The sequence below is a fragment of the Dermacentor silvarum genome, chromosome 7 (assembly GCF_013339745.2).
Source record: "Dermacentor silvarum isolate Dsil-2018 chromosome 7, BIME_Dsil_1.4, whole genome shotgun sequence".
NCBI lineage: Eukaryota > Metazoa > Arthropoda > Arachnida > Ixodida > Ixodidae > Dermacentor > Dermacentor silvarum.
The window spans coordinates 100,723,224-100,749,370 of NC_051160.1; the positions used below are offsets into that span (position 1 = coordinate 100,723,224).

The 26,147-nt window shown below is 46.6% G+C and overlaps 1 protein-coding gene across 1 annotated transcript in view; it reads right to left on the bottom strand.

The window, feature by feature from the left end:
• Window positions 1–26,147, bottom strand: part of LOC119459035 (uncharacterized) — a 100,005-nt gene that overhangs the window by 40,136 nt on the left and 33,722 nt on the right. Inside the window, exons 4-7 of the mRNA XM_049671081.1 lie at window positions 21,262–21,407; window positions 19,613–19,653; window positions 8,299–8,404; window positions 3,177–3,317 (exon numbers count right to left, since the gene is read on the bottom strand). Coding sequence (XP_049527038.1) covers window positions 3,177–3,317; window positions 8,299–8,404; window positions 19,613–19,653; window positions 21,262–21,407 — 434 coding nt within the window. The remainder of the gene's footprint in view (window positions 1–3,176; window positions 3,318–8,298; window positions 8,405–19,612; window positions 19,654–21,261; window positions 21,408–26,147) is intronic.

The following is a 26,147-nucleotide window of genomic DNA, read 5'->3' on the forward strand; positions in this document are numbered from 1 at the left end:
ACGAGTTATTTTGTTAAGACTACAGTAATCGACACAGAATAGAATAGATCCATCCTTCTTCTTAACAAGAACAAGGGGAGATGCCCAGGGGCTATCCGAAGATTGAATGACACCGCGCTTGAGCATGTCAACTACTTGTTCGTCGATATCACGGCGCTCTCTCGCGCATACACGATATGGTCTTTGTCGCAGTGGTGCACTAGTACCCGTGTCGATGCGATGACAAACAGTTGACGTGTGTCCCAAGGGAGCATGCTGGCAGTCGAAAGACGAACGAAACTTGTCGAGAAGGCGTAGAAGCTGGGCGCGTTGGGAAACAGTCAACGTGTTGGCGATGGAGCTATGTAGAACATCGGGCGAAGTCGGCTCCAGCGCGGCGTTACAGGTCACTCCGGCAACCTCATGAGTGGCGATGGAACCAGTTGGCATGTCAATGATGGCAGCAGGGTCGACACACAGGACGCGGCCAACGCACTCCCCACGAAGCAAAGTGAGAGGACAGGACAATTGGTTGGAGATTAGCAGTCTGCTGAAGCCGGCATGAACGTCCAAAAGAGCGAAAGGCAGCGGGGAACGTTTCCGACGAGCGAACGTTTGCGACGAGCGTAAAAAGGATCACAGCATATCCACGGGGTGAATGATGATGAGTGGGCGAAGCTCCGGAGGGAATCATCGGATCTCCCGCTTAAGGGGACGCTAGCACAAACGCGTTAGAAACGTGCAGTACTCTCTAGTAAGGGGGAGCGGCCACAGCGTCTTACGCAGCCATTTACACATGCCGGAACGTGCACCGCGTTTGCCGACGCCATCACATGACTGCTGAGAGAGTATACCCCCCGCATTCATAAACGCTCCTCGACTTGAACTTGACTTGCCACCGCTATGGGCAGCGCGTTCGAAACGCGTTGAAGGTAAGGCGGAGAGGCCACAGCGTCTTACACCAGCTTCTTACACGGGCCGTAACGCGCTAGCACAAACGCGTTAGAAACGCGCTAGAAACGCGGCCTTTCGTTAATGTTGGGTATTTATTGCCATCGTGGTGCGTGCGTCCATGTCCGCTTCGTGGCGTAGTGGGCTAACGCCGCGCGCTCGGAAGCGAGGGGTCCCTGGTTCGATTCCGCGCTACGGACACAACTTCGGCATTTTTTTTCTCAGACTGGTTACACACTACTACTACGACGACGGGGACGGAACGGGTGCCGTTATAAGAAGCTTCGCCCCTAAAAGTGCACTGGCATCAGCAACAATAATGCATGACACTGTGGCAAGGGCGGATGAGTGCGGTGGAATTGTAACGTATTCGGCAACACATGTTCTAATTGTTGTACTTGCAGTGATGTAAGTGTTTTTCGATGTATTGCACCAAATCACTTATTCAACTTTGTGCTGAAATGTTCAAAATGTGGCCACCCAGTAATGGTCGAGATAGCAGTAACAACAAAAAATATGCTGTAGATCCAATGCACTTCTGGCAATCGACATGAGGCGAAGCTTTCTTGCAATGGTCTATTAGATTCTATAAAGCTAACTGCAATGTTTACAATTCTCCTTATTTTCCTGCGACGCAGCGCGGACTCCTATTCAATGTTTGCTTACGCACAGCCCATGTCGCAACGTTATTGTCATGTAATGTGTACATAGGCCAGTCCAAGCCCTAAGGCTTGGACTGGACACTAAATGGTCACGCGTATGGAACGACGTGGAAACGTCGGATACTATACGCTGTCATGTCATATCCCCTCGACACAGCATTTGACCACAGTTGCATATAATTGCTCCGTCCGTAAAAGTATACCGCGCTACAACTGTGGCGTTTTTGTATATGCATCTGTGCGCAACGAACCAGCAAAGTAAGACGGCATCCGAAGGCCGTGCCTTCTCGTGAGGGACACCTCGTAGTATTAACAACTCGCAGCGCATGTAAAAAAACTGAAAGATACGCAAACGTACATACTCTCAGCACCCGAAGCCCACGCTAAAAAAGGTCGCTTGGTTAGCAATGTAGCATTTCTACAAACGCATACAAATCACGAAACCGAATCTGACCTAGGATGACGTAAATTCGCTTAAAAAGCGTGGACGATAGGTCAAGACGAGATACACAAAGCGCTGTGCGTGTCTCGTCTTTACCTACCATGTGTCTCGTCTTTACGTACCATCCACGTCTTTTAAGCGTTTTACATCATTTTCATGGTAAACCAGCTCGACCAACGAAGTGTGCTCACCTAGGAGTTTTTATTCGTTTTGTTCGAGTGCTGGTGTGGATCCACTCAATTATCAATGGCTCCGCTCAACTAGTTGTTCTGTTCAGTGCTTGTTGGGTGACAGCCGCCATTTCCCAAAACAAACTGCGAAATTGCTCTCGTGGTTTTCAGCGCAATTTCGACAAAGCGACGAATCGGTTGGTCGCAGTTACGAGGGGAAGGAAGGGGGCAGGGACGCTTGGGACAGCGGTTTCTTTCGTATGTGACCAAAATCGCACTTCAGGTATGATGAAAATCGTGCTATGTGAAACCGCCTTCACAAGAGCACCATAGTATGGCTGGTCACCTATACTTTTTTTTACTGCGTGGTGCAGTCAGCGTGCGTTCACACGTTCACCGCATCTTTACTTCCTCGCTCTCTTTTCTTTCTATTCTCTTCCTCCAGTGGAGAGTAGCCAGGTAGAGGGTTTTACAGTTAACATCCCTACCTTGTCTTTTGTTTTTTGTCTCTCTACTCTTCTTCCTTTCTGCCTTCAGCCGAGCCCATACCTACTCCATCATTTTCACCGGCCCCAGAAAGTACTACCAATGCTGCAAGCAAAGAAAGCCGGCAGCACGCAACTCCGTGTCAGGCATCACTCGCGAGCGCATGGAGTCGAAGCGAAAACATTTTCCGCTGGCCGATCGAAGTACGTTCATTAATTTAAATTATTTACACAGCGTTTACACACACTGTAAAACAGTGCTTGTGAACCCTATAAACGTTCAACTCTCGCTGGGTCAATGATTATCTACTGCAAAGGTTTCCACGCTACTGTTGTTCTCTGTTTTCTCAACTCCTCGTTCACTCTTCCTCATTACTCCTCTCGTCATTTCAACACTTAGCAGAGTGATGGCAAACTCGCATTTTGTATTTTTTGAGGCTTCCATTTCAATGTAGTGCCATATGAACACGAACAAGGTTGTACTTACGCTACTTGAATAGGCACGTTCCTCTTGGTGCAGCTAGAAAACGTGTAATCTATTAGCAACGATACGTGTGTGCTCATGATTTGCCCATCCCGCGGAGTACATTCCTCGTAACCCCCTACGCCATCATACTTTACTCCCAATCTGAAAGAGAAAATACTACCGTTAAAATAGCAGTCAATGTTCTGCTTTCGTTTGGAGGAGGAGGAATAAACTTTGTTTACAGAAATGAGCAGACGGTGAAATCGTCCGCGGTGGGCGGGGTCCCTAGTCAAGGATGCCGCGGGCTTGAGCCTATAGCTTGGCCCTGCTCACCAGGCGATGCTAGTCTTCAGGGCCCGGGCTTGTCAGCTGGACCTCCCACTGCTCGACGGTTGGTCTCGGGATGTGTTGTGTCGATGGATTTTGTCCACATTCCCATTCCATGTGGTGGGTATTGGGCGCAGTGCAGAAGGCTCATTTGTGAGTACAGTGCATAGGATATATGGCGTGTAGCAGGGTGCCGTGCGGGAATGGGCCGGTCTGTAGTTTGCGGAACAGCAGCACCTCTTCTCTTGCCGGCTTGGGATGCGGGAGTGGGCAGATCGTCCTGCCCAGTGTGTAATGACTTATGATATCGGCATATCTTTTCGGGACGCTACCATGTTGGTCTAGCGGAGCTCGTGAACCCGGTGGGGTAGCCCGGAGAATGTGATCTCGGGCAGCGGCGTGGGCCGCTACATTACCCGCCAGGGACGTACTCGTGTCCCGGGGCCCAGACAATGTACAGTTCTTGAAAATTGACTAGTTTTTCGATGATGCTCAGGGCTTGTTGGAAAATGCAGCCCTTTTGGTCATTTCTACATGCTGTTTGTGAGTCCGTGATGGCTGTGATGTGATCTTCCTCTCTTGCCCCTAGTGGCCGCCAGGGCTGTAGCCGTTTCTACGGCGCAGTAGATGCCTAGACTGTTGGTGGAGGCAATGTCTGGAGTGATGTCTGGAGGCCGCTACTACCTCCTGTCCTTGGCCGTTGATCACGCTGATAGCATATGCCGCTCTGTCCTTGTATTTTTTCGCGTCGGTGTATCTGACTTCTCCTTGTTTTGGTCCTTCGTAGGCCTTACGTAGAGCTTGCACTCTCACTCGCCTCCTTTCTTTCTTGTATTCAGGGTGCATGTTTCTCGGAACGCTGGCCACCATAATCTTTTCCCTCAGGGGTAGAGGAACCCGCTCTTTTCTGGACTCATATTCGACTGGGTAGTGCAGTCTTCTTAGCGTGTCCCTGCCAGTGCTGGTGAGCTTGAGTTGCTCTATCTGGCTCGTCTTGTGGGCCTCTGCTGGTTCCTCCCAAGTATTGTGGATGCCCAGGCTGAGTAGCTTCTCCGTCGACGTCGTCGGTAGAAGCCTCAGTGCCAGCTTGTAGGTCTTTGGTATTAGAGTGCTCAATTTGTCTCCCTCGCTGTTCTTGAGACCGGTACGGGGAGCCGGGGAGTACGAGGAGTACGGGGAGCCGTTAGTGACTCTGCTGATTATGAGGGCTTGTAATAATCTGATCGTGTCCGGCTCTTTCAGGCCGTGCATTCTGTTAGTCACTTTTCGCACCAAGTGCGCGACTTGCGTAACTGTCGCTTCTAGTTTTTTAATGGCGGCGAGACCGGCACCGTCCCTCTGGAAGGTGAGGCCCAGAATACGGAGTACGTCCACTTTGGGTATGTTGACTCCATGAAGGGTCAACGTTGGGTCCGGTGTCTCCTGCGGAGGCCACAATCTTGTCAACTTGTTGAGGATCAGGAGCTACGACTTTCCCGGCGCGCATGAAAGACCACAGCGGTGTAGATAATGCTCGGTCCTGTCGATGGCTTCCTGCGCGGCGTCTTGTTGTTCGCCCGCCGATACCGTGCACGTCCACACGGTCAGGTCGTCTGCGGACATTGCGTGATGGATACCCCTGATATTCTCCAAGAGGTTCGGCAATCCTCGCATCGCTATATTGAACAGCAGCTGGGAGATCACTGACCCCTGGGGAGTTCCTTTCTGCGGTTTTTGGAGCTTCTCTGTCCTGAGGTTCCCCAGGCCAATCGTCGCCTTTCTACCCGTCAGGAAGTCCCGGACGTAGTTGTATGTCCGCCGTGAGCAGTTGGTATGTTGTAGGCTGTTTAGCACTGCTTCGTGTGAGACGTTGTCGAAGGCTCCCTTCACGTCGAGTGCCAGGATGGCACTCTTGTGGCGTGTGCTGAGGCCGTCGATGACGTCTTCTTTTAGATGAAGTAGAATGTCCAGGGTGGAGAGGTGAGGCCGGAAATCGAACATAGTGTTCGGCAGATGCCCCCTTCTTCCAGGTAGGGCGAGAGTCGATTGTGGACCGTTTGCTCGAAGAGTTTTCCCGCGTACGACGTGATTGTGATCGGGCGCAGGTTCTGTAGCTTGATGGGCTTGCCCGGTTTCGGGATCATCGTTACGTCCACGTGCTTTCACGAAGCCGGTATACTGCTGGTCTCCCAGCTTTCGTTGGCATACTCTGCTAAGCTCTCCGTTGCCCCGTCTTCCTGGTTATGGAGGGTCTTGTTGTTAATTTTATCCCGGCCGGATTGGGTTCCCCCTCGTACTCCGTGTGAATCACGGGCTGCGCCTTCCGTTGTTGCTCCTCTCCGAGGTATTTCTCAGTGATGGCTTTGAGCACTTCTTCCTCGGTGCCCTGGAAGTTGTGCATAAGTCATTGTATGTGTTGCCCCGTGACAGTTTTTGATTCCGTCTTGACCAGAAGGGTCTCTAGAAAGGCCGAGGTCTTTCTGTTGTTGAGGGTTCCCTGTAATTGGTCGCAAACTTGATTCCAGTTCTTGCGTCCGAGTTTTTCAGCATACTCCTCCGCCTGTCGCGAGACTGCGGCAATGCGGATCTTGATTTTGCTGTTTCTCTTCTGCGTCTTCCATCTCTTCAAAAGCCCTCGCCTGGCTTCTCAGAGGCAAAGTAGGTGTGGGTCGACTTCGGGATTGTCCGCAGTGAGTTGGATGGTCTTTGTGTAGTTGATAACCAAGTCCATCACGTTGCTGGTCCACTCCTCGAGGTCCTCTAGGCTTCTGGGGTGTTCATCTTTCCGGAAAGCGGGCCATTCTGTAATTTTGGCCTGACCTAATTTCAAGGGAGTTTTGTGGTGCGTGATTTCGGTCTGGAGGATGTGATGGTCACTGCCCAGAGCTCGCACTGCAACTGGCAATCATTGTCTGCTTGTGGGTTCTGCACCCCGCACCGGTTGCAGATATGTTTATCTGGGTTGGGGCATACGTCCTGCCGGTGCCCGATTTCTCCGCAGGCCTTGCAATACTGTACCGACCTGTGGTATGGGCGGCAACGTTTGGACGGGCTGGTCATCTTCACATAAAAAAGAACGTACGGACCTTCGAAGGTAATAACTGCTGAGGGGGATTTGCCGAGCATCCTAGCATGCAGGATGCCACAGTTGTTGGCTGCCAGAAGTTCCGCAAGTCGTTTCTCCGTCGTACACGCAGGGATACCGTGCACGACTCCACGTACTGTTCCTGGGAGTGGTTTGATGTACGGCGTCATCTTGTGTGTGGCCGCCCCTAGTTCGATGCCGTTGATTGAACCGGGCTTGAGTGCGTTGTTCTCGTCTGCGGTGCTGGCAATTATCAGGTTCTGCTTCCACTGCGTTTGGATGGTTACGTTCGCGCAAAATTCTTTGAAAGGGGAACCACTTGCCCTTGCAAGACCCTCGGTGATCTACTCGTCTGGCCAGCTCGACAGCTTCATCCCGCTTATTAATCGGTACACCACCTTGTAATCATTATTTTGCAGCGGCGGCATCGCACGTTTGGTTAGGGAAAAAATACAGTTCATCTTACGCGGATGAGGCAAATTCCGTAAAAATCTGCATTAAGATAGCCCGGGATAAATACGCGCACAATTTAATCTAATTTTCAATCATTCACAAAGCTCAAAAGTGTGGACTCCTATTTACAAAAAAGAGTTCTTACTCTGCAACTGCAGCTAAGAGCAGCATACATTCGATAGTTATGTTGGCCATAGATTTTTAGCGAAGTTACCCCATCAAAAGATGACAGCCCTTGTCAACTAAAAGCTTTCTGAATTTGGCCCTGATCTTTATGATCGCCCTCAATACGTCTGGGCATTACTGAAATCTGTTCTTCATTCAGTTTTTTTTCTACATGCCGTTCATGTAAGACTGCCAATATTTGTTATCTTAACTTGGGGCACGGTCATAAGCGTTAACATTTGAGTAGGCTAAGGCCTACAGCTGTCTGGTCGGGAACCTAATTGTTTCAGCAGATGGTGACTGTAATATCTTCAATTTCAGTTTCCGAATGTTTTGACAGCTAGCACCACGCCCTCTGGGGCGGACGTTTGGTCCCCGTCCAAGGAAGTCGTTTCATTTACCGCGGCGCTCCGCGCCCTCGGCCGTTGGCCTACTCCGTAGGCCCCGCGTTCCGGCGGCCCCGTCGAGGCAAGTACAATTCACGGAAACACTACGGGGACCCTGCGTAATGAAGACAAAAAGCAAGTTCGCGTTTTAAATGTGTCTGTTTCTTGGCATGTTGTTATCAATGAACTACTTTATCCTAGTATTTTTGTTCGCTCCACGGCAGCAGGATCTTGACATACACTTGCATAACATACTTCCGTGTCACGTAAGTACTTGAGAGTCTTCACCAATACAAACATTCGAATGACAAATTACGACTTGCAAAAGCTATTTGCCGCCGCTGGGAGCCAACCTCACAACCTCCGCATTACGCGCAGGTTCTTAGTTGGCTTCATATGGGTGTTATGAACAAAAATTGGGCCCCTAAGTTTCCCTTCTAATTGAATTGAGTCAATTTGTTAGAAATCAACTGATAATTTTTTTTGTCTTTGAAACAAGCGTGCAAACTTAATTGGCGTTATAGACCTAAACCTCGAGAAATCACAGTGAAACCACCGACCCTTCAAATGAAATTTGCTGAAGGCTTAGTTCAAGATCATATTGTCAGATATTGCTAGTGACCTTGGTTCAACTAGTGACAACTACATCTTTGCCCATCGCTATAGCCCGGCAGTGCCTACCCTTGCGTGTCAAGCTAAACGCGGTGAAGTGTCGTTTGTAGGCACAGCAAAGGCCCCCGCTACTCACGATCGTAGAAGCAGCTGCACCATGTTATTTACAGTGGTGTAAATTCCTTTGTGATGAACCACGGCGACCCGGTTTCTAGAACATATGCTCTCAAAATTAACAGCACCTGGCGAACCAAAAAGAAGAGCAAAGCAGAGCGATTGTTTATCGTAGATGCCATGTAAAGTACAATATTTTTTTAGAAGTATTAGTGGTCATATATGTGTCATTGGGATATGAATTATATAGACAGTTGAGGGGCTTTCAGACTGATTGATTGTTCAACGTGCGACAGCGCATGTGCTGTCGCGCCACGACCGATCACGGTCATCCAATAGCTTTGTACAGGTGTGTCTTTTGGTGCGGGACACCAGCCTTGTTTAGTGAGCGGAAGAATGTTTACGTCACCATATACTGCGAACAAAACTACGGGCCATGCTTCCTGTAAAAATATAATTTACTATTGCTGTCGCCACCTCTATACTTTCTAGTAAACTCCGAAGCCTTGCGTGTTCGGAGGACGACAACACTCCTATAACATAGCGATGTAAATTGTTGCGCGCATTGATGCATGATTGCGAATAAGAAAATGCAAGCAAGAAATGGGACAAAACGAAGGAATATGACAAGGCGAGTGCTTTATTTTTGTTATAACTAGTTTTATTCTAAATGGCACAAAATTATAGACATAAAACCTTGTCATTCAGATATGCGCAGGAGCAAGGTTATCACACGTGTAATACAAGGCGTCTTCCAATCAAATCATATTCTTTTTTAAGGCAGGAGCCTCAGATCTCTCTTTCAAGATCGCTTTGTAACGTACAGACAGTGACGTGACCCAAGGAAGAGCAGAATCAAACCTTCCCTGGCTATCGGTCCAGATATTTGTATAATCATGTTTATGTGAAATAAAAATAAAGCACTTGCACTTACAAAAAGAAAGCATGTCCAGCCATGTATAAGAGATGAATAATGATTATAAAAGTTAATAATGTATAATTAGTGATTGGATTACGGTGGATTAGGGTTGATTAAGGTGAATCATACCTGCGACGTGGCAGAGGGTGCTGAGAATCTCTGGGTGCGGACAGGCCGCCACTGGAAACTGAACCTGGCAACGTTCAACACGCGCACCCTGTCGAGTGAGGCTGGCTTCACTATTTGAAGAATTATTAGGTATTGCCTGGGATATTATTGGCCTTAGTGAGGTGAGAAGAACTGGTGAGCCTTATAGAGTGCTGGCTAACGGCCACTTCCTCTGCTACAGAGGTCTTCCAGATAAGAGAGAATTGGGAGTAGGATTTCTAGTCCATAAGGACATAGCGGGCAACATGGATGAATTCTGCAGCATTAATGAGATGGTAGCAGTCGTCATAATAAAGCGCAATAGGAGGTATAGAATAAAGGTAGTACAAGCCTACGCCCCAACCTCCAGCCACGATGAAGAAATACAACACCTTTATGAAGAGGTTGAACTTGCGATGAGACAAGTGCAAGATCATTATACTGTAGTCATGGGCGACTTCAATGCAAAAGTGGGCAAAAGCAGGCGGGTGAGCAAGCAGTTGGCAACTACGGCATTGATTCTAGGAACACTAGAGGAGAGAGGTTGGTAGAATACGCAGAAAGGATTCGGCTCCGAATAATGAATACCTTCTTCAGGAAGCGTAGCAACAGGAAGTGGACCTGGAAAATTCTTAGTGTGGAAACAAGAAATAAAATATATTTCATTCTCTCTGCCGATCCCAGCATAGTGCAGGATGTAGAAATGTTAGGTAGGGCAAAGTGCAGTGACCATATGTTAGTGAGGTCTAAAATTTATCTCAATTTGAAGAGAGAAAGATGTAGCGATCCACATCGCCAGTGGCCACGGAGCAGGAAGGTAGAAGAGGACGACGAAGAAGAGAAGCCTGCTTAAGAATGGCACAATAAACAGATAGAGTCACTATGTCTACGTAGAAACTTCACATTGGCGCAGTCGAGGTCTGGAACCTGCAAATGAAGATCAAGTTCGACATCACGCGCCGTGAGGGGCGACCCGTCATCATGGGCTTCCAACCGGATGGTGAGAGATACGTCGGGCTGCCGGAGGACACCACCGCTCCGAGTCTTCTGGAGACGATTTCCCATGTAACCGAAGCCTCTGCAGATGACCTCGTCACTCAAGGTAGTGTGACTGTCAGCATGAATCTTGATGATTTGGATGCTTGTTTAGGAAGAGCCCCAGTGGCACGTGAAATGCAGACGCCAGCTAATTTCACTGATTCTAAGACAGAATGCATCAATCGCGCATTACAAGAAATGCAGATGATGCATATGGCACAGCAGCAGCAGCAGCTGTTAGCACTTGTTATTTCAGCTGCTAATGTGAGAGGGAAGCGCGAAGACCTTTTTGTGAAACCAGACTTGTTTGATGGCACTTCATCAGGCGTAGCTTTTTGGCTAAATTTCTACGAATATGCCTGTAACAAAAACCAATGGACAACAGATGAAGACCACATACGTAATATGAGGCCTTTTCTCTGTAGGAACGCACGGAAGTAGTTTGACTTGCAAATAACATCGCATGCAAACACTTCTTGGACGGAATGGAGGAAAAGCTTCTCGAGTGCTTTTCAGATGAATCCTGTAGAGCTCTGGAATAGTGCTATTGTCTACAGGCAGAGAGGCACTAATATCAAAGAGTACATTTTTGAAAAGTGGCGGTTGCTTCGTACTGCTGACCCGACATTGGCGGATTCTTCTGTCATCGCTCTTGTTGTACATGATATGACTAGACATTATCAAAGACAGATTCAAGTGAGGTCGCTTACTACTATGGACGAATTGCTACTAGCACTGACATATGCTACATATCCTGAATACCGTGCACCTGATAAGGAGATGTCTGTCGGCAGAGGCGATTACCCTGACAAGAACACAGCCACATTATTGGGGGCAGAAAAGACTAGCACTGATTGTAACCGACACTGCAGCGTGGCGCCCAATGTACAGGCTCAGGACTTGGATGAAGAGAAATGCACTGTGGAGGAAACGGTATTTCTCACGAAGACAGGCATTTTGAGTGTCCAGATGCTAGTGGATGGCCACACTGTGTCAGTCCTGCCACACTTGTCAGTTCCGTAAGTTTATTCAACGAGAGCCTAGTCGATGCTGACAACATTGTGCGTGGGAAGACAATTCGTGTCTGCGGCTACGATGGTTCTTGTCGAGAATATAATAGATGGACGTCAGCTTATCGGAAGTTTGAAGGTGAAAAATCAAAGGTTCAAGCATTGGTGGTGCCCAGAGTCAATTTTGATTTTATCTTATCAAGAGCTGATATGAAACAATACGAGATTAATATCCTCTGGAATGATTCGGTCACGATAGGAACAGGCTGTCATCAACTTCATATCGCCCAAGATACTGATCGTAAACTGTCTTCCGCAGAGGATGTGCCTTTGAAGTTTTCAGAGCTTTTGTGCATTGGCTCATATCCAGAAGCCACAACAGCCCTTGAGGTGCCTTTCCTCTTACGCGACAGCACTATAGTCAAGAAAAAGCCATATAGCCTCAGCCACGAAAAAAAGGTATGGTTAAAGCAGGAGCTTCATGGAATGCTGGAGGCGAGAATAATCAGGCTTTCTATTTCGTGTTTTGCCTCGCCTATTACGATTGTTCCAAAAGAAGATGGGTCATTTCGCCTCTGCAGAGATTATATACTAGTAAACAGGCAAACAGATCTCTTCCCATATCCAATGCTGGGAATTGATGAAATAATTGACGAGACTGGAGGATGCCAATGGTTTTACCACATTGACCTATGTAAGGGATAATGGCAGGTACCACTAAGAGAGGATACCAAGGAATTTACTGCATTTGTTACCCCTTTCGACATATACGAGTACAATAGGCTGCCGTTTGGATGGAAAAACTCCGGACCATGGTTTCAAAACATGATGAACGATGTGCTAAAGAACTTCATCGGAAAATTCTGCAATGTGTATGTCGACGACATAATTGTATACTCGGAAACAAGGGAAGATCATGAAGAGCATCTTGGAAAGGTCCTCGAAGCCCTCAGCACTGCTAGACTGCAGATCAACATTAAAAAAAGTGAATTCTTCTGCAAGAAAGTGGTATTCCTTGGAAGAGTATTTGATGGAAGAACCAAGGGCACTAAAGAGGAGAGTGTTCAGCACATCAAGAAGCTGGCCAAACACAATGGAATTCATTCTTTAAGAGTGTTCCTTGGGCTCGCAGGTGACTTCCGCGCGTTTATAAAAGACTATGCGAGAAAAACTAAATGTCTCACTTCTCGGACACAAAAAGGCATGTCGTTCGTATGGTCCGAAGAATGTGAGAATAGCTATCTGGGACTTGCAGAAGCCATATCCTCCGATCCTGTGCTGACCCTCCCAGACTTTGATTTGCCGTTTGAGATTTACACGGACGCATCTCACTACGCTGCTGGAGCCATTATTTATCAAAGAGATGAAAACGAACACCCTGGCCGGGAACTCAAGGTCATCGGATTCTATTCTTGTACCTTCACGAAACCACAAGAAAACTACACGACAACAGAAAAGGAAGCACTAGCGGTTGTAATGGCCCTAAGATACTTCAGAAGCTACATGGAAGGCAAACAATTCAAGCTCTTCACTGATAATCGGGCATTAACGTATCTCTTGGAGCTCGCACAGCCAAAGGGCAGAGTAGCCCGCTGGGTGAGCGAGATTCAACAATTCATCTTCGACATAACGCATAGGCCAGGCCAGAGGCATCAGGACGCTAATGCATTATCCCGACTCCACGTACCACAGGAGATTTCGAAAGGAAGTGTTAACTTGATGCAACTCTGGGAGGGTAAGCAAGAGTTGGAGCTGCGCAAGGGGAAATTCTATGTTCATGAAACAAAAGTGCCCGCAGTGCTGAAGTTATATCACAGCAATCCACAATCGGGAGGACATGACGGATTTTGGAAGACCTACCACAAGCTCACCAAGAGGTTTACCTAGAAAAACATGAAAGCAGATGTTGCCAATTATGTCAAAACGTGTCACGAGTGTCAGATGGTTAAATCAATATACAAGCCTCGTGGGAACAGAATGGTACAGCCAGAATACACAACGATCCCATTCGAAGTCATTCATCTCGATTTTGCTGAGCTCAAAAAGAAAGGTGAAGGCGTTAGATGAACTCAAGCTTTTCTGGTCGCCGTGGATGAATGCACGCGCTTTGTTGCCGCCAAAGCTGGAAGAGAAGATGCGAACTACGTCATAGCTCTTCTCAAGCGGGACATCTTCAAGAACACTAAAGTAATTGTTGCGGACAATGGACCAGCTTTCAGAAGTGAGAAGTTGTGCAAATGGGCTAGTGAGAAAAACATTGCGATTCGCTACCTAGCACCGTATCATCTTGAGGCTACTTCTCTCGCCGAGCGCATGATCCGGGACCACAAAATGTTTATGAAGCTATACCCAGAGTTTAAGGGAGGCTAGGAAGAATGCCTTGGAGGCAGCAGTGTTGCACCACAACAGATCCTACACCGCAGGCATAGGGTGCAGCCCACACTTTGCTGCATTCGGCACTATTCCTTGGCTTGCCGGCTGACCGAGAGCTGGGCTTAGTCAACCGTATTAATTTAAAGGAACAGCCAAAGACCCAGCTGCAGCGACAGAAATACGGGACGAATATGAAGATGCACTTTGATCGTCGCCACAAAACAAAGATGCCAGAGATCGACCCTGGATTCATGGTACTGGTGCGAAAAGGATTAGACTCAGACTCCATTCACTGGTTCGTACTTCGTTGTTAAAACAGCTAAACAACAAGGACTGTTGAAGACCGTCTATTATGGTGGTAGAATTGAAGAGGCATCTGTCGGAAATGTGCTACCATATTACCATCGTCAGGGCAACGACAGCTGGCCGGGAGAGTGTAGCGATCCACATCGCCAGTGGCCACAGAGCAGGAAGGTAGAAGAGGACGACGAAGAAGAGAAGCCTGCTTTAGAATGCCACAATAAACAGATAGAGTCACTATGTCTACGTAGAAGCTTTACAAAAGAATAAAATTCGTCAAGAAGAAACAGTCCAACCTAGACGCAGTAAGGGTAAAAGCAGACCAATTCAAGCTGGTACTCGCCAAAAAATATGCACCTTTAGAACAGAAAGATGAAGAAAACATATGGGGAATAGAATAAACCGTAACTAGGCTGATCCCAGAAGCAGCAATTGAAGTGGGAGGTAAGTCACCAAGGCATCCAGAAGGTAGGCTCTCCCAAGTAACCAAGCCCAAGCTCTCTCTAATAAAGAAACGACAAAGCATGAAAGTGTGCAACTCAAGAGATCAGATAGAATTCGCTTAACTGCCGAAACTGATCAACAAGAAGAAAGTCAGGGATATCAGAAATTATAACGTGGGAAACATTGAGGAAGCCGTAAAATACGGACGCAGTACAAAATCAGTGAGAAAAAAACTTGGCATAGGGCAAGGCAAGATGTATGTACTGAAAGATAAGCAGTGTAATATCATCAGCAATTTCGATGACATAGTAAAAGCAGCAAAATAATTCTATACTGATTTATACAGTACCCAGAGCAGCCAAGCTGCTTTCATTCCAAAAAGTGATGAACATGCAGGACACGGAGCCTCCTTCTATAAATAGTGATGAAGTCAGAAGGGCCTTGCAAGACATGAGCCAGGGAAAAGCTGCTGGAGAACATGTAATGACAGTAGATTTAATCCAAGATGGAGAAATCATGCTTGAAAAGCTTGCGGCCCTTTATAGGCAATGCCTCACAACTTGAAGTGTACCAGAGAGCTGGAAGAACGCCAACATTATACTAATCGATAAGAAGGGAGACGTTAAAGAATTGAAGAATTATAAACCCATTAGCTTTCTTTCAGTACTGATCAAATATTCACCAAGATGATTTCCATTGGAATCAGGGGCAACACTTGACTCCAGTCAACCAAGCGAACAGGCTGGCTTCAGGAAGGGATAACCGGTGGACCATTAGAGTTACAGAATGTATACCAAGAGAACGGAAGCGCAGTCGAGGACGGCAGAAGACTAGGTGAGGTGATGAAGTTAGGAAATTTTCAGGCGCAAGTTGGAATCAGCTAGCACAAGACAGGGGTAATTGGAGATCACTTTGTCCTGCAGTGGACATAAATATAGGCTGATGATGATGATGATGATGAAGGTCAATTATGGTGAATGAAGGAGGATTAAGGTGGGTTATGGTAGATTAAGATGGATTAAGATGTAATAAGGAGGATTAGGATACATTAAGGTCAATTAAGGTGGATGAAAACTGAGATCAAAACTGAGAGCTCTTCGATTGTTGGTAAGATGGGCCAACTTCAATTTCGGGTGGGCCAACAGAAATTTGGGGTCGGCGACTGACTTCTGGGTGGGCCAGCTGAAATTCGGGGGTGGTCAACTACATAAGCAGATGGGCCAACTTCAAATTGGGACATGGGCCAACCGAAATGAGGGGGAATGCTTACGCATACTCAGACAACTAAAGGGGAGTTTCTGCATTCTGCAGAGGTGCCCAATTTGCATATACACATATATATATATGTATATATATATATATATATATATATATAGAGAGAGAGAGAGAGAGAGAGAGAGAGATAGCAGACAAAGTATTTTCGCGTAACTGTTAACATATTTGAATACATTCGTGATAAAACCAGGACCCAGCTGAAACGTCCTAAATAAATTTGTGCTGGTTTTCAACGTTAAATTTTTCATATATATATATATATATATATATATATATATTATGACGTCTCTGTTGGCACGACGTTTATTCGGCCCGAGTACTCGGCAGCGAACCAGCAAAAGCACACACCCGATGATGATGATCACACATAACTGAAGATGAGGATCACGCAAAGTAAGATGATGATGATAATATACAGATGAAGAGGACGTGCGTAATAAACGCCCACACTAATTTCCCCCCCACGTGGAAGCGGCCGTCCTGGCCGCAAGTCAAGGCGACGAAGACCGCCGCGTGAACGGGCTGATGAAAGCTCGGGCGGCATCGACGAAATGTTTACTGGATGCGCGGCAGCAACCGACGCGTAAGTGCGCAGCGGCACCGTGGAGTTGACGTTGCCTGGAGGCGTGGCAGCAACTTCCGCGTACGTTGGCAGGGGACGAGAGACGGAGGGTTGCACGCGCGTGGGGCAGGTCAAGGACGCCAGTTCATCCCTGATGATTTCACGCAAGGCTGCGCTAGAAGGCGCGCTGGGGCACACGGATGGTGACGACAAGCCCATTGACTGTAATTCTTCGCGTATCATTGCTCGTATCACGACACGCAGATGTGGGTCCGCCGTAGAAGAATAGTCACCAACGTCCGGCTGAAGGCGAACAGACTCGAGTTCGTCCAGGCGCTGACACGTTGTAACAACGTCAGCGATTGTAGCGGGGTTCTTAATGGCAAGGGCATTGAAGGCGACTGATCTAATGCCTTTCAGAATGTGGCGCACTTTGTCTGACTCTGGCATAGATGAACTCATACGGCGGCAAAGCGCAAGAACATCCTCTATGTACGATGTGTAAGACTCGCCTGGCTGTTGTTGGCGAGTATCGAGGCTTTTCTTTGCGATGGTAGAACGAACGGCCGGTGTACCAAATACTTGGCGCAGCCGCTGCTTGAAGGCAGCCCAGTCAGTAAAGTCGATCTCGTGGTTGAAGAACCATGTCTTCGCCACACCCGTCAGGTAGAAGGAGACGTGGCGGAGCTTGTTAAGGTCGTCCCAACGATTAGCGGAACTGACTCGCTCGTAGTCGTCGAGCCAGTCCTCCACATCTTCTTCACGAAGACCAGCGAAGAGATGGGGGTCACGCTGGTGGCTGCTGAGGATGTAAGGGTTGGCTGGTGGTGTCAGAACGGTAGCGGTAGAAGTGGAAGGTGGTGCGTCCTCAGACATGCTAGCGGACAGTGGGCCCAAGCGGCGGCCTGAACGTAGCTCCAGGGGGTAGACTGAGCGGGCAGAGGACTGGGGATCGAAGAGCAACTCCACCACTTATGACGTCTCTGTTGGCACGACGTTTATTCGGCCCGAGTACTCGGCAGCGAACCAGCAAAAGCACACACCCGATGATGATGATCACAGATAACTGAAGATGAGGATCACGCAACGTAAGATGATGATGATAATATACAGATGAAGAAGACGTGCGTAATAAACGCCCACAATATATATATATATATATATATATATATATATAGTTTTGGCCGGGCACCAGCCTTTATCGAGAGTTGCCAGGACCTATTACTTTTGAACTGTATATATATATATATATATATATATACATTGTACGACGAAATATTTGCGTAATTTTGCTCCGATGCTGTGTACCAATAACATATTCATACCAATTGGCGCTTGAATGACTTCCTATGTGCAGCTATAATACGTTCTCTGGTAGTCTAATAGTATATAGTCGAGCCCTTAGATATATATATGCAGGGTGTTTCAGCGAAGACTTTCAAAATTTATTTAAGGTTGCCTGTGGCAGGTAGCCGAATTCTATTTAATGAGCTGGTCTACTCGAAGAGGCGGACATTACTTGCACAAAACATTGAAATGCATATTGGAATAATTAGCAAACATTCACTAATTAAGTTTTTAACATAATACCTCATGGCCCATATTGCAATTGACAAATTGTAGCCGTGGAGTTCGCAAGGCGGATCCACTTAGAATTAATTCTCAGGATGACACCAATTTCGAGATATTAATTCCTGAACTTTGTGGAGAAATGCATTGGCATTCCAGTTAATTTTTTGCTTCAATGCATAAAGCGATGTTTTTTTAAGAACCTAACTGGAACGCCAATGCATTTCTCCGCAAAGCTCAGGAATTAATATCTCGAAACTGGTGTCATCACGAGAATTCGTTCCAAGTGGATCCGCCTTGCGAACTCCTCGGCTACAATTTGTAAATTGCAATACAGGCCATCGGGTAATTAGTTAAGAACTTAATTAGTGAATTTTTGTTAATTATTTGATTACGCATTTCAATTTCTTGTGCAAGTAATGTCCGCCTCTTCGAGTAGACCAGCTCATTAACTATAATTGGGCTATCTGCCACCGGCAACCGTTAAGAATTTTTGAAAGTGTTCGCTGAAACACCCTGTATATCGAATCTGAAGGGGATCGCAAAATAATTTGATATATAGGTAATTCGATATGTAAAGATGATTTTACTGCTGTTCGTTATACACAATAATTCGTTCTATGTGGGTTCGATGTGTGCATGTTTGACTGTATATATATCACGCTCATGACAATGACTTCTACCATTATCGTTTAGCGTTTCTTTCACTTAGTATCCATGTCCGAACCCATTTCAGTGGTTTTTGAGTGTTAATCTTTTTGCGCTTTGTCATTGTCCTGTTATCTGAGTCATGCTCATGACTATGACTTCTGCTATTATATTTTAGTATATATATATATATATATATATCCTCACCATTATCCTATATTTATGTCCACGGCCCGACGAAGGCATCTCACTGCGATTTTCAATTATCCCTGTCTTGCGCTAGCTCATTCCAACTTGCGCCTGCAAATTTTCTAACTTCCTTACCACACCTAGTTTTCTGCCGTCCTCGACTGCGCTTCCCTTCTCTTGGTGCCCATTCTGTACGAGTTTTCGCGAGTTTGTCTCTGTTTGAAGGATTTGGGTTTCTTGGAAAAGAAACCCAAATCCTTCAATATCGAGACAAACTCGCGGAAACGGCAGCTACTGGAGTCATAGCAGACTCAGTATACGGGCGGGTAAAATAAACCGTGTGAAGGGCAGCCTACCCTCTGCGTATGTCCATTGCCTTGGAGACACGACGAAAAAAAAAGAAACCCCGCTCTAGGTCACCAACACCAAACCTTCTCGCTCCCCTCTCCCCCGCCACCCATCAACGGCATTCCCGCGGGTAAAGCGCCCCAGCATCGGTCATCCCAGCCGACCAGCAACGCCGCAGCCACCTCACCCTTTTCGCCTTTTCCGTCTGTTAAGAACAGGTGCCCTGTCCAGGGTCTCCCCACCTTCGGCTCTCTCCCCCCTCCTCGTTTATTACGATGGACTTTCTAAAGCTGCACACCGCCACCTCCGCAGAATACCCCCTGAAGAAGCAGCTGGCTGAGCTCCGAAACTTCAGGCTAATACATTCCCTCGTTTGGTTGCAGTCACTCTCTAAGTCCTCATCGATTTTCCCAACCAGACAGGTAATTTGATAGAATTGTTTAGCTTCAAGTCTGACAGCAGATGTGCGCTAAACTTAGGTTGCCGAACGAAAATGATGAGGTCAGCAGCTTACCTCCTACCAGGTCCTGCTCAACGCCACTGTGAAAGCGCCTCCTGCAAACACGTTTACGTGAACACTCGTACACATGCAATAGACAACTCATAAACGGTGAAGCTAACAAAAAGAAGCTGGAGATAGAACTAAGTGTAAGAGTTACCTCAAGTTCACCGTACAATGTCTAACTCAATTAAGGCTCATAAAACTCCCACCAAAACTCATTAAAAAGCCTACGTTTCAAAGCCGGAATGACTTCGTCAAAGGGGAAATGGTGAGAGTTCCAACAATGTTTATCAGAGTTTTAGCCTCGCTTCTGGCAGCAACAGGCGCGTGTGGTGACCTTTATCATGCCTTGCGCTCTGGAGTGTTACCGAAGGTCGGTTGATGTATTGGGTCATTCGTAGTTTCTGAAGGACGTTTGCCACTGTTGGAACGACGGACGTTGGTTGGAACTTTTCTCCCGCGCCCTAAAGAGAGTGCAACGATCCAAAAAAAATCAGCGTGTGGTCTACAAGATGCACTGCTCCAAGAGTTCAAAGCATCTTACATTGTCGACGCAAATAACTTAACTGAAAGAATTCAACAAAGCAAACATGAACTTCGTCATTTCAACAGGGAGCGCAGGGATCCGGTGATCCATTCAAACACCGCATTGACCCTCACGATGCCATCGTTTTGGAGCGGGAAAATAATTACCAGAGGCGCATACTTTCGGATTCAAGCCACATCTACGAAATGACCCGAAACATCAGCCACTCCTCGTGAACAGTCCGGAGAAACTATGCTCAAGGTCCGAGAAGGGCCAGCGCATATGTGTCGCAGACAGCAACTAGTATGAAACATTTGTAAGCACCGGTACACCTGTCGCCGTCTCACCCCTGAAGAAAGAGTGGGACGTCTCAAAACGATGAGATTTCAATTATTTTTAATTTTTCTTTTATAAGCTTTATCATTATGGTTGTTATATTTATCATGTGAACGTATATACAAACATGAAAAAGAGAAATGAAAGCAAGCTAGTAATTGTTTCAGAAAAAAGACGCTACATCCATCCGCTTGCAGACGAGCGCCAAAAAGAGAGAACAAAGAGAGAAGGGAAGATAAAAAGAGAGGAATAAAGAACAAATCACACATTCCACGCAAGCTTTGTACATGTGCTTGTGCATGTATGGAGATCACGTTAACTTTTATTCGGTTAGTTCTTCCTAACCAGGCACATCTCTGCACAGTGTTAAATTAGGATGTCTAACAGTAACAAACATTTTTGTCATCTTTAACAGTGCTTTTTTTTTCTTTTATCACAGCTGACTTATTTGAAATTGCTATCTGGTACTTCATCGAACGTACAAGTTGCCGCAGTAACTGATTGAGCTCGGAACAAATAAAACATTTACTCGCCATACGGGCCCTCTGAAAATGAATCTCCAGCGAAGCTGTTGAAAACCACTACTACAACTGCTGAAGGGGGTGTCCACAACAGAACAGTTGTGGCCTCATTACACAGGACAAATTGTGGCATGTGTGTTACCAACACATTATGTTCTGCTATAGACAAGCGTCCAGTCGGGCGCACTGGCACCCCTATGTAATTCCGCATTAGTCTTGTATAATACACAAATTCGTTGCTTTGATGACTTAGGTAAATGCAGAAAACGTTTTCTTACTGCGTCATTAGGATGACAAGGTTGGCATTTTGCCATGCTTTCGAGTGATGTTTCTTTACGATCTCAGAAAATGGAAATATTGTGTCCCATGGGTTCCAGTAAGATCGACGTTCGGTGAAGATTATGTCGCTTTCTGGCCTTGTTAGCTGAAAAAGATCGCGATATAGTAAAATACTCTACAATACTCTACAATACTCTACAATATACTCTACAAATACTCTACAATACTCTACAATACTCTAATACTCTACAAAATATTCTTCACAGGAAAATTGAAACCACCAACTTACTCTCCACCTTTAAAGAAGTCACAAAGCATTATCAACTTGCTCGCAGGGCATTTCCGTTGCCCCACCGAAGCCTATCACGGCCTCAATCGGTTACGCTTAGGTTATTGCAAACGTACTCGTATCCCAGCCTCTCGATCTATAGTCGTTTCGCGGAGGTCTCCCCTTCGTGTCCCGACTGCGGCGGATACCGCGATTTTAACCATATGCTCTGGGAGTGCCCCTCTTTACAACACCACACGGATCAAGGGATCTCGCAAGACACATTTTATTTACTGATCAAGAGTCATGACTGGTTCCATCAACCCAAGGCAGTCCAGAAGGCCCATGATGCGGCAGTGAGGCTTGGCCTTCCCGTCCCGTACGTGGAAGCGGCCCGCGGTGCTTCCTCCGTGAAAACGAGGGGTGACTACTTCAGGACGTCAATAAAGTTTACTACCTACCTACTTACCAACTAAGCTCAGGCATGTGGGAATAGTGGAGTCGCAATGTGTGCATTACGGAGCAGCTGGCATGACTTATGTGTGGAATTTGTCAGTGTAATAAACCTCGCAGACATTCGTAACGCATGGAAAGGTCTTACTTATCCTCTTACCGAAGAAGTTCACTCGTCAAGCTTTGAACGAAATAGGACGCACTGCCAAGGAAGTAGATAACGATGCTACTTTGGTTTGGTAATCAGGATGTTCTCCACTGTGCCTAATAATGAACATCTGGCGACTTCTCGCGTGCTCACGACATATTTTGCTGATTTTAAGAAATGGCAATTAACTGTTATGCTTTATTCGAAGCCTTCCAATGTACTCAGTCACCATGATCTTGTGTGCAATCAAGGGCGGGAAAAGTACAGGTAAATAAGGAGGTCTCTGTGCAAATAAATGGCGGTGCTATACCTACTACCCGGGCCTACTAACACACCGGAGATGGAATTGCTGCAATGTTTGCAAAGTGGGCAGGAAACCTTAATTTCAAAGTTAAACGGCATCGAAGCGAGGTTCGAAAGGAATGAGAACCTACTGATGGAAGGGAAAACTAATCTTAGCCAAACTCAGAAGCAGATAAAGGACATCAGTATGGCTGTTACCGAACAGGCAGCTATAATATGGCATCTCATGCAACAGGTGAAAGATTTGCAGAAGAAAACAAACGACCTAGAGAACAGAAGTCGCCGGAAGTCTTGTTTTCTATGGTGTTGACGATAAACTCTCAGAATCATGGGATGAATCCGAAGCTACGGCAAAGAAGATTTGCAAAACGAGCCTTGGAATTGAACTCGGGTCTCTGGAAAAAGCGCACCGCTTAGGACGCTATAACGAAAATAGAAAAAGACCGATTATTGTTAAATTTTCCTTGTATAAAGAGCGTCAGGCGGTGCTTCTTAATGCTAAAAAATTTTAGAATTCGCAGTACAGCATAGGCAAAGATTGCTCATCGGAAACAAGAAATACAAGAAAGAAGTTATGGGAATACGCTAAGGCAAAAAGAGAAGATAAGAACAATAAAGTGAAACTGAATTTTGACAAACTGATCATCAATGGCAGGGCTTTCAGGTGGGATGAAGACAAAGAGGAGGTCGTCCCATTACGTAGGCAGTGACAGACTAGAAAAAAGCAGAGGTACCAATGTCGAGAACACGTTGCTGTCATCGCGAACTGCCGAAGCATAGTAAACAAAACAGCCTAGCTTTCTGGGTTGATAGAAAGTATTCACGCTGACATAGTCCTTGGCACTGAATCTTGGTTAAAGCCTTCAATTGCTGATAGTGAGGTGTTTCCAGAGAACTACGTCGTCTATCGCAAAGATAGGCCCACTGCAGGCGGGGGTGTCTTTTTGCTTGTTCATTCATCATTACGGTCTTCAGAAATTGATTACGAGTGCAATGCACAGGAGTCTGTATGGTGCAAAATAGTCCTATCTGATGATTTCACGTTCACTATTGGAGTCGTTTATCGCTCGCCCAGCTCAGATATTAGCACAGTGCAAGCATTATATGAAATTCTCACCGAGGCGTCAGCTCAGACGATGCTTCTTGGGGGTGATTTTAATCTGCCTGGGTTATCTTGGTCTAATGATACGTGTACAAGTTCTGGCGGGCGCATGAACCTTGCGATGAAAAATATCGTGGACACGTTTGGTCTGAGACAGTACGTTACCGATCCTACTCGCAATGACGCTGTGTTAGACTTACTGTTTTGTAACTCGCCAGATTTTGTAAGAAATGTGACTGTCATTCCGGGAATTAGCGATCATCTTGCTGTTGTTGCCGTTATTCGAAAAGAAAAAAACCGTGCGAAGTTATCTACGAGTAAAAGGATCTACTTTTATGAGAAGGGTGACTACGATGCGATTTCTAAGACACTTCGTAATTTATTTTCGGTTTTTTGGGCGCTTATCTGAGGAGCGTAGTCTTCTTTCTGGGGTTTTACGTGCCAAAGCCAGTTCTGATTATGAGGCACGCCGTAGTGGAGGGCTCCGGATTAATTTTGACCACCTGGGGTTCTTTAACGTGCACTACAACGCAAGCACACGGGCGTTTTTGCATTTCGCCTCCATCGAAATGCGGCCGCCGCGGCCGGGATTCGATCCCGCGACCTCTTGCTCAGCAGCGCAACGCCTTAGCTGACTGAGCTACCGCGGCGGGTCTGAGGAGCGTAGTGTGCACAATATGTGGGACAACTTTAAAAATATGTTACTCGAGCTGGTAAATGCACATATCCCCAATGCTGATTCTTCACGGCTTAAAAAGCACAAGCAGCCATGGGTAACAAGACATATACTAAAGCTTATCAAGAAAAGGAAAAGGGCGTTTAACGCATTCAAGAAAAACAAATCAGCTGCTCATTTTGCTAAACTACATACGATTACACGCGAATATAAGCTAAAGATAACTACTTCACCGAGCTGAACCACAAAATGAAATCAAACCCTAAAATGTTTTGGAAGTACTTGAAACAGTGTGGTTCAGATTAGGGCACTGCACGGGCCGATTTTTCCGGCCGGGGCCCGGCCCGGGCCCGTTTTTACATTGGGCAGCCCGCCCGAGCCCGATCAAAACTTTTATGGCGAGACCCGGGCCCGGCCCGGGCCCGGAAATAATCTACGTTACCCGCCCGGCCCGGTCCGCCACCCCTTTACCTTAAGCCCGAGCCCGGCCCGAGCCCGACTCGAAACTGGCCCGAACCCGGCCCGATAGCAAAAAATACATGTTTTTCAGAGTTGAGAAGCCCGAGAATAACTCGCAGACAGCCCGAGCCCGGCCCGGGCCCAGGTCAAAAAACCCGAGCCCGGCCCGGGCCCGGGTCAAAAAGCACACGCCGTGCCCGAGCCCGGCCCGAGGCCGTGAAAAAACTCCTCTACCCGGCCCGGCCCGTGGGCTGGGCCAGACCGGGCCCGGGCTTTCGGGTAAGCCCGAGCCCGTGCAGTGCTCTAGTTCAGATTCCTTCGGAATACAGGAGCTAAATTGTAATGGTACGATAATTACGGAAGACAGGGATAAAGCTGCGTGCCTAAACAACTCTTTTCATTCGGTTTTCTTACCCAACAACACCTGTCATACTCATACACCTACAATGAATATTTCTCCAGTGCTTCCTGTTGAGCTTAGTGTTAATGGAATTGAAAAACTATTGAAGGATGTTGATGAGATTAAATCTAGTGGTCCGGATGGAATTTCGCCACGTGTACTCAAACGTTGTGCGGGGCCAATTTCTATGTACCTTTATTTAATTCTTGAAATATATTTATCGACAGGTATTTTACCACACTTTTACCACTTTTCTTGTGGAGAATCAAGGTAGCTGTGGAATCCTTGTATCTTAGCAAACATCTACAAGGATTCCACAGCTACCTTGATTCTCCACAAGAAAAGTAGAAAGTTACCTATCAAGAAAGGGGTCAGGCAAGGAGACACAATCTCTCCAATGCTATTCACTGCATGCTTAGAAGAAGTATTCAAGCTCTTAGACTAGGAAGGCTTAGGAGCGAGGATCAATGGCGAATATCTCAGCAACCTTCGGTTTGCAGATGACATTGTCCTATTCAGCAACAATGGAGACAAATTACAACATATGATTGAGGACCTAAATCGAGAAAGTGTAAGAATTGGGTTGAAGATTAATATGCAGAAGACAAAGATAATGTTCAATAGCCTGGCAAGAGAACAAGAATTCAGAATAGCCAGTCAGCCTCTAGAGTCTGTAAAGGAGTACGTTTATCTAGGTCAATTACTCACAGAGGACCCTGATCACGAGAAAGAAATTTACAGAAGAATAAAATTGGGTTGGAGTGCATACGGCAGGCATTACCAAATCCTGACTGGGAGCTTACCACTGTCGTTGAAGAGAAAAGTGTACAATCATTGCATTCTACCGGTGCTAACATATGGGGCAGAAACTTGGAGGTAAACAAAGAAGCTCGAGAACAAGTTAAGGGCCGCACAAAGAGCGATGGAACGAAAAATCTTAAGACTAACGTTAAGAGACAGGAAGAGAGCGGAGTGGATCAGAGAACAAACGGGGATAGCCGATATTCTAGTTGACATTAAGCGGAAGAAATGGAGCTGGGCAGGCCATGTAATGCGTAGGATGGATAACCGGTGGA